This window comes from Esox lucius, chromosome 21 (assembly GCF_011004845.1).
Source record: "Esox lucius isolate fEsoLuc1 chromosome 21, fEsoLuc1.pri, whole genome shotgun sequence".
In the NCBI taxonomy this organism is placed as follows: domain Eukaryota; kingdom Metazoa; phylum Chordata; class Actinopteri; order Esociformes; family Esocidae; genus Esox; species Esox lucius.
In genome coordinates, this window is record NC_047589.1 from 19,763,458 (window position 1) to 19,772,925 (window position 9,468).

The window sequence follows — 9,468 nt, forward strand, 5'->3', positions numbered from 1 at the left end:
AAGCAGTGGGAACCCATCTGTGGCAGACCTTGAGGAATTTTTGCAGCAGCACATACAAAAAAAGAGAATAGAAAAACATATCGGAAACAATAACCAGCTGCTCCCAGAGAATCTTCCAGTCTGACTTCTTCGGCGCTGCCGTGGATTCAAAGTACAACTCAAGTTGCGTGATGTCATTAATTGCAATGTCGGCCTTTAGTTACACAGCCACATTCTTTAGACGGACTGTACTCAACTTTTGTAAAAGTTATTTTCAGGCACTAAATGTCCTAAACACAATTAGATCATCTTCCACAATAATCACCCCAACCAACAGCTGAGAGACAGAACCATTAGCAGCCGGTTAACCAGGCTCATTACAGAGTTGTTTGGGTCTGTCACTTGCAGTGTCGGCCCTAGAGCCCTGTGCGTGTGAAGCTGCGGGGCCAACTCAACCAACCGTGGAAGAGGTTAAGTGGGGAGGGCACCGCTGTTTGCCAACACAATAGGCCCGACCCCAGATCCCCTCAGTGCTTCAAGCGGATGCGGGGGGCCTGGCATTCTGCTCCACGACGAATGGTTATTGATTTGGGGACAGCGATGCCTGATTATCTCTGTCTCTACCCTCATGCAGACAGACGTGATGCACCAGAACGTCTTTGACTACATCCACGTGGACGACCGGCAGGAGTTCAGAAGACAGCTCCATTGGGCCATGAACCCCAGCCATCAAGGCTCATCCCAGGACCATGACTCATCAGCAGGAACTGGTGTGTATACACCTTCAGTTGACTGTTGGAGAAGAGTTAGTGGAGGGAGGAAAAATAAAGAGCGCCGATTCAGCAAACAGGTTTTTTTGTTGTTGTTTTTGTTAAATTGCGTAAATCAAATGCTATTAACTTCAGTCACAACCAGCAACCAGACCATGTGATTAATGGTGGATTGTGTGTGATCCTGGTTTTATTATGCATGTGGGGACCATAGGTCTCCACACAGATACAAATACCTGACAATTTGGTCCCCAAAGGACCCTGGCTTAGGTAGTAGCATTAGGATAGGACTTACTTGGGTTAGAATTGAGGTTAGTTTTAGCTTTAGGCCTAAGGGGTTAGGCATTATTACTTTTCCCCAGAAGCGTGTGTGCGCGCACAATGTAAGGAGATATCTAATAGACTTTGCAATTGTTCACCTAAAATAGAAGTGTTTTAGGACTAGCCTACAATAAATAACTAGAAATCAGCAATATTGTGAGTTTTTGTCTTTTTCTCTTAATAGGCGAGGACTTTCTGGTGAACAGCCTTTTCCATTCTCAGGAAGCAGGCGGAGTTGCTCCTGAGTTCTCCTCTTTCCTCAACCGCTGTTTCATCTCCCGTGTTCGCTGCCTTCTGGACAGTACCTCCGGCTTCCTGGTGAGTGTAATGCAGCCGTCCGTGGTGCCTCCAATGACAACTGACTAGGATTTACTCGCCATACAGAAATCTTCCGTTTGGGATAACTTTTGCTGAAATTATAGTTTGAGAGCATAGGTATAAATAGAATGTCCCCATATGCTGGACACAGCAGGCCAGAGGATTTGGTGCTTGGACACAGATGTATCTTTATTTACAGCCATCGGTCCACCTCCCATAGCTCGGAGCAAAGTGGTTTGGCGGTTTGGATCCTCTAGTGGAAATGGTTGAGTGGAACAATCTTCTGAAGGTCAACTGAGTTCCTCCTGTCGACAGCTCGATTTCAATGGCTGAAAAAGCCAGCTGTGGTTGTTCGGTCAATTCCCTGGGCTTACACAATAACTATTTTTTTTCTTCATTATCAAAAGTGCTGAGATCAGACCATAATTTATTTATAGCATTACAGTGCTATAGGGTTCTAAATGACATCTGGCATTCTTTTTTTTAAATCACAGTTATCATGAGAGCTACATTTACCACCTTCTAATTTCTATTGTATCCTTTGCCCTCTGACCTTGTATCCTTCCATTAGACCATGCAGTTCCAGGGGCGTCTCAAGTTCCTCCACGGCCAGAAGAAGAAGTCTGGTTCAGGGGCCCTGCTACCCTCCCAGCTGGCCCTGTTCTGTGTGGCCGTGCCCCTTCTGTTGCCCTCCATCACAGAGATGAAGATAAAGAGCCTGATGATGAAGGGCAAGCACAAGAGTGGAGGGGGCAACGTCAGCGCAATAGAACATGGGTAAGAAAGGACCATCCTGACAAGCTCTGACGTCAAAAGCACATCATCGTACAGGCTTAGATTGACTGGCAGGGTTTCCCTCGGGACTTTTTTCTGTAGCAGTGGTGAAGGAATTTGGGTGGGGTGTGGGTGTTGGCACTCATGCTTTCAGGCCCACTAAAGCTGCATATAAAGCTTTACATAAATACGTTGCTTATGCCCATTCATCAAAAGCTTTCAGTATATCTTCAATCTTATGTAAAAAATATTTTTTATAAATAATACAGTAGGCTACTAGTAAAACTTTTGACTGGTACTGTAAAAAAAAATAAAAATGATGGTCTATTTGTTTAATTGACTCTGCAGGCTTAATAACAGAATCATGCTCCTACTCTGCTATCTCGTCTGTCCTCTCTTCCAATCTGCTCTGACACACTTTTCCATCTTCCTGCAATCCAGGAATACAGGCCGTGTATACTCTTGCACATTAACTATAAGACCATGTTCTCAGGGGCTCCTAAATGAAATACCATCCTTCCGTGACCCAGTTACCCTCAAACCGTGTGTGATTCTTTATGTTTCCCCACAGCACTCCACCCTCACATATACCTCGGTCTTGTTTAGACCCTGGGAGTTTAAGGAATGTGCTACTATAAATATTGCCTACTTCAAGGATTCCTAGCCTTTCTCAGGAGCCCAGAACAGCTGGGCTGTTTGTTGAAAACATGCACATCTACTGTATTTCTTCTGATTTTATAAACCCCCAGCGGCTACATATAGTGTCACTTCTTTTCATCTGCCCAGCAAAGCTAATTCCCTGTTCCCATCAAGCACACATTACTTTGGGGAATACTAAATTCATTTCTACCCACTGTTTCTTGGATCCGTACTTTCCCTTATGCTAGCTGGCTAAAGAAAAAAAGGCTATGGTTAGTAGCAAATATATTTGACTATTGGATATTTACTTAACAGATCAAAAGTGTCTTGCAAATTGTTATAATGTCAGAGTGATGGGTATTCAGTCCATCCAATCAGCAATAAAATGCTAAATAATTATTAAAAAATCATACAATGTGAGATTCCATCTCTCACATTTGAAGTGTACCTATGATAAAAATTACAGGCGTCTACATGCTTTGTAAGTAGGAAAACCTGCAAAATCGGCAGTGTATCAAATACTTGTTCTCCCCACTGTATATGAGTGCCATTGCTGGCCAATTCTGTAACCCCAAATAGATATTACAACAGGTTGTTTGGATGCTGGTGTTGATTGATAATCTCTGTGTTCCCTGGGTAATGTCTGTTACCAGTTCAGTTTGATTTATGAATGCACATCTACGCTCCTACAGGCCAAAGCATTAGTACAATATTTCCCAATGCAACTTGAATTGGATTTGCAACAGTTGGGGCATGTCTAAAGATTTTACTGTCTATCTCTTTGTCCTCTACAACAACATGCTGCATATTTTGCTGCCAAATTAACACAGGGAGAGGGACAGCTTCATTAAGCAAGGCAAATTAAAACTGTCAGGATACTTTTTGTATCCAAAGAAATTTGAAAAGAAAAAAGTTAGCTTACTTGTTTTTTGGACGATCTGACTGAAGATAATCTGATCTAAATTCTGGTGCACCAGCTGGGATTTCAGTCAGTTCTCACATTCTCATGCTCTGATGTTCAGTGCTCAGCCTTTGGGACAGAGACAGTGGTAGTGGTGCTGGGAGCTTGTGGCTTTCATTCGATTCTTCATTCGGCATTCCTGCTCGCTTGTTTCACGAAGTGGAACTAGAGAAACGTGTCACTTTGATCTTGAAAGTGTCTCTTTGAAAAAATACGAAAAAAATATAATATCACATCATTCTGGAGCAGCGGCGAAAGGTTTAGCTGCGATGGAGAGGAGAGAGAAATCCTTAAAGCAAAGCTCAGTCTTAATCACATTTGCCTTATCTGCGGTGCAAACCAACATATTCTGATACTATTCCTTAAGGTCTTTCAAAAGCTACTTAAGTATGGTCCAAATCGTTAGATTTTGGACTAAGTTGACAGTCCAAGTGTGAGCTGGGTCAGCCAGTGGGCTAAGATAAGCTAGGGTCACCGGAGGTCAACGGATGCCTGGCCAATCAATTACGATATCTCTTTTTACACACTCACACAGATCAACTAAAAAGGTGTCATTATAAACACACAGACATACACACATGCATTAAAATGAGCTTTAGATGGCCTAAAATACAAAATGAGGGCATGGAATTCCAGTTTTTGGACGCGGGCCTGTGTTTAATGGATGATTATACGAAAGTAAAGTGCCCACTCCAGTGCCCACTGGGAATGATGTGTCATATTTACAAAATGTTCTCCTCTTTCTCACTTTGAACTGACAACCGTGGTCCTATATGTTCGTTTTTTTATCACAAATCAACCATGTGTCGTACAGAAAGTCATACATGAAGATGTAAGAGGACACATTTTTGGACTGTTCTTTCACAAGGCATTATCAGACTTTGATAGTATTTCACATTACATTAAAACTGTTTAATATCATTCTACTATAGGATCATTATGTTTAATGCAATTGCTTGTTCAGAGTACACACTGTTTAATTTGACCGCAGTAATAAGTACTAAAGCATAATCGATAAACTTAAATAGACAACTGTACATCACAATACAGCCTCAATAACTGAAGCCCTCTAAAAATGAAACAACCCTGTTCCAGCTGTTACAAAGTGACCTCAGATTCTCCACGACCTCAGAGTCTTCACCGTCCATGGTTCATACCGTCTGCCAAAACGATGAGATAAATGACATCATTTACTGATGAGTAGAGGGCGATATCACTTGTCATGTTGATAAATGACAGGAGGGGTCATGATCTCATCGTCACGTAGAGTTCACTAAAAAGACACGCAATACAGTTTGTCCTCAGTAGGACTTTGTAAATGGACTTGAGCTCCGAACTTGTGATTGAGCCAAAGTTTCTGAAAAGAGGATCAAAAGAGAAAAACAAGTATCTAGTCACAAATTGGCGGGAAGGCATAGGCAAAAAGATTATTTTTTATGCTGAATCATCTCAATTTCCCCTGATGACAATTCTCTAGTCCGAAGGTTCTTAAACTCTAAGCTTGAGAATCAAATGAGGAATTGACTGTCTTTCCCTGGCCCAAATCATCATTGACTGAAATAAAGATTAGTGTATGATTATATTTTCATATCTCGCTACCCAGCGATATAAAGTGGACCATTCCCACTTTGGGTCTTGACCCACAGTTTAGGAAACCCTTCTCTGGGCTAACTGATCCTCTGCTTTGGCAATCCATTATTCCTATCATCTGACTAGATACTCAGAAAGATTAGTCAAAAATTATTCTCAGAAATGAATTCAGTTTATGGTTTTGTCATTCTGGGAATTTATGGTCAAGTTGTTGACAAAACAAACAAAAACAAACAGACAAGACAGATACTGTAGCTGGCAGGACATGAGATATTAAAGATTATTATAATCCATGCACACTGATCTGATGAGATTTTTTTTTTTTATTCCTCTCTTGTTGACCAGTCTGTGTATTACTCTCTACATGACCATCTCTCACATTTTTCTAATAACCTGGAGATGAGATGATCTTCAAAGTACTGACCCAGAAATGTTGCTCCAGAAAAGTGTGTTTTCAGATGACCAAATGCACTCCACTAATCTTCTTCACTCCACGTTGCAGGGAGAGAGAGGAGCACTTCAGGAGGCACACGAGCAGTGTTGGACTGGTGGACGGTGGGGACCCGTTGGCCCTCAACTGCACCAACCCTGCCGGGCCCCAACAGCGCCACCACACCCCTTGGACACCCCTCTCCAAAGACAGCCTGAAATTTAAGACGGAGGGGGGCTACTACAGCCAGGACGAACCCCTCAACTACTGCAAGACCTCCATGGGTGGCCCCCCTCACCACAAAAGCCCAGGCCTGGACACCTCGTGGCCTATGCGTCCTGCCTCCGGGCCCATCCGGACGGGCCAGAGTGGTGGCTACATCCCCTCCAGTAGACTCGGAAAGGCAGGCCACTACGGCAAACCCTACCGCATGTCCCCTGGCATGTGTCATGGGGGAGGGCGGAGTGGCGAGGTCTACGTGCCCAAGATGTACAGCAGCCTGCAAAGCCCCGACGCCTCCGATCTGTACTGCGTGGGCGAGGCGCTGAAGAGCGAGAACGGGTACGTCGAGTGCTACGACGGGCGCCTGCTGCCCGAGATGCCCATCAAGGTGGAGCAGGACTCGGACTCGGAGAACGGCTGCGACGCCTACGGCCGTCCGTGGGCGTGCCGGGAGACGCTAGACCGCCGTTACGGCTACGGCGAAAACAATGTCCTCCAGATGAAGTCGGAGGCGGACTACTACGAGCATTATTCGCCATGCCAGCGTGGCAAGGCTGGCATGAGTCCCGTCAGCCCGGCGTACAACAACGGGCACTACCAGAACTATAACCACACGGTGGGCGGAAGGCCCATGAAGTGTGTGATCCACAAGGACCAGTCTCAGTACAGCCCCCAGCGGCTGTCCCACTCAGACCCCCTCTGTAGCAGTCAGAGCATCAACTGCATGGACGGGTATGCCGGCAGCCCTGTGGAGCACGTCAAGGGCTACATGCAACAGGACTACAAACTTGGCTACGAGTTCAAAGGTCACGGACTACTCCACACTATCAAGCGGGAGCCCATGGACTCGCCCCCATGGTCGGGCGGCGGCGGCGGTGGCCATGAAATGAGCCACGCCATGGGGCACTCTCAGAGGAACGCTATGCCCAATTGTATAGCAAACTCTGGGCATCACAAAGTCAACCCATATGTTTATATGCAATAGATGTATATACTGTAGAGGGACAGCCCATACCTCCTTATTCACCAGCATTGGCAGAAGGCATTCAGGATACAGCTCAGGTTTAAAGACTAGTTTGTTGAGACAATCAAAAACAGGAACGAGGGGATCCTACCTCTATATTTTTCGTTTTGTTTAATGGAAGAATTTTGTAGTTGTTATCCGAAGCACTTTTATATAGGGATGCAAATATTTTCAGAAGAGTCAAATTTAGTTTTTTGTCTTTTGCTGTGTACACCTGACTGTTTCAAAATGTGATGGATATACTGTATAAAATGGAAAAAATCTGAATGGGGGGTGCAGGATGTGTGACTTGACTGTTATGTTAATATTTGACCTCAAGAAAAATATTTTCATTAAGACTGTTTACCCAAAGAGGGTTGACTTGCATGCTCTTATTAGGTCAGGTTTTCTATATTATTTGAAGGATAGTTTTAACATGGTACGCTTTAGTTTGAGTGTGTGTGTCAGAGTAAGCATGTGTGTGGGAGAGAAAGATTGCCAGAAAGTTTATTTCAAGGTTTTAAAATCTTCTATTGAATCTTATTTGTATATGGTATGCGCACAACCCACTCTGCGTTTATTGTCACTGTCATAGAGAAGAGATACAGTCTCTATGGTCACAATTGCCTGTTATATTTTATTATTGTTATTACGAAATGCCAGCCTAGTTTGATAGCTCTTATCCATCCTAACAGCTGCAATTTAATCAAAAAGGAAATCAAAATATTTGAATTGTTTGTCGTGAGACAGGAATGAGGAGTTGGCAAGAAAGAAGATTAGCACCCAGGCTAATAAAATACTAACATCATCCTCATCCAGTTGACCCTGACCTCGTCCCCCGGCTTGTTATGCTGGCTCATAATGAGCTGGTAGATCACATTATTCCTGTTTAGCCACACACAATACTGAATGTTGTTGGTAGTTTATTGTCATATCATTCAAACGAATAAATAGAGATTACTTAAAGAACTCCTGTCACATGATTTGGATAGGCTAGTTGCTGGAGCCTGACAGATCTTACAGTGCATGGATAGGTATACTCCTTATCAGTTATCCGCATATTGTATGTTAAAACAATCTTCCTGTTGATGATGAGGCACATAATCATTGGTTGAAGCATGCAACATCTGATCAGAATAACCCATGTTTAACGTAGAAAAACCATTGCTTTAGAAGACAAAATTAGAACATCAATAAGCTCTAGCCAATTGAAACAGACAGGGCAGAACACTTTAACCTCATTCAGAATCAGACTGAGATTGGTTGTGACAGATATGTAAGATAAGATCTTCTTTTAAGAATAGTTGTTTGTTTTTGGAGAAGGCAATTTCAGTGGGATGATCATGTGACCAGAGAGGATATACCCACCTCATGGTCACACATAATTACAACGCCATATGAGAAAAGGAAAAAAGCTAACTTTCTGCATATCAACACATTTTGCCAAGAGGCTAAGATAACTATTTTGCAGTTTTAAAGCTAGTTTAATGTCATTTTACACATTCTGTTATATGCAAAATGGGGGCCTGGGACATTTGCACATTTAGTAAATCAGCCTTACCCAGAAGGAACTGCGTGCAAAAAAAATATTTTCATGTATTCTCTTATGAATAGCAAGCAACAATGTTGCTATGGTAACACACAACATGCCAACTTCAGTCTCCACAGTACTAGTTTTTTTTTTTACATGAAGCTACTGTTAGATATTGTTGCACTACGGGAACTGGCTCATCATCCTTTTGATACCTACCTAGACATGATGTCGAGTTGACATGCACATTGTAAATAGCTTCACCTTTAAGATTTAAAAACAACTTTTATTTTTGTGTGTTAATATTTATTGTCTAGGAAGAATTGTGTATTTAAATCCAGACATATGGGAGCTTTGCGCTGTTTCACGAAGGACAATAAAAAGCTTTTTTGCTATCTTTTTTTGCTATCTTTTTTCATAAAATATTAACATACAATAAATAAACGATCAAGCTCTCTGGCTAACTTTGTAGCTGCAAGGCAGCAAGTATGTATTTGCGGTAATTTGTCATTTTCTTTCTCAGTGTTTTTCAAAAACAAGAATAACCCAATAAAATTGAATTATTAAGGAAGACAGAGTACTGGTTTCTCTTTTCCTGATATCAAAGCATATTGGGAATAATAGCATTATTGTGGACAATCAAAGTCATTCATTAAGTATATGATGGCAGTAATATAATAGTGCATGAAATTCCGACTTGACGTTATGAATTTCAGTACTGACATATGCATAACTTTTTAGTGCCATATTTCCAACTGTAGCCTTCATCTTTTTTCTCACTAGAAATGGACTAAAGGAAAAGGGGCAGCAGTGTTTAGGGTTAGGCAAATTATTGAAATGTTACTTGTTCGATTTCTGAGCGACAATGTGAACAATCTGTCATTGTTTCCTTGAGCAAGGAACTTCAGCCTTGTGGTTTCAGAATGGCGC

The 9,468-nt window shown here is 42.4% G+C and overlaps 1 protein-coding gene across 1 annotated transcript in view; it reads left to right on the forward strand.

The window, feature by feature from the left end:
• Window positions 1-9,100, forward strand: part of LOC105019452 — a 66,621-nt gene extending 57,521 nt beyond the window's left edge. The window contains exons 6-9 of the mRNA XM_010885667.3: window positions 614-749; window positions 1,255-1,388; window positions 1,960-2,165; window positions 5,855-9,100. Of these exons, the coding sequence (XP_010883969.1) occupies window positions 614-749; window positions 1,255-1,388; window positions 1,960-2,165; window positions 5,855-6,989 (1,611 nt within the window). The 3' untranslated portion in view covers window positions 6,990-9,100. The remainder of the gene's footprint in view (window positions 1-613; window positions 750-1,254; window positions 1,389-1,959; window positions 2,166-5,854) is intronic.
• The last annotated feature ends 368 nt before the right edge of the window (window positions 9,101-9,468 follow it).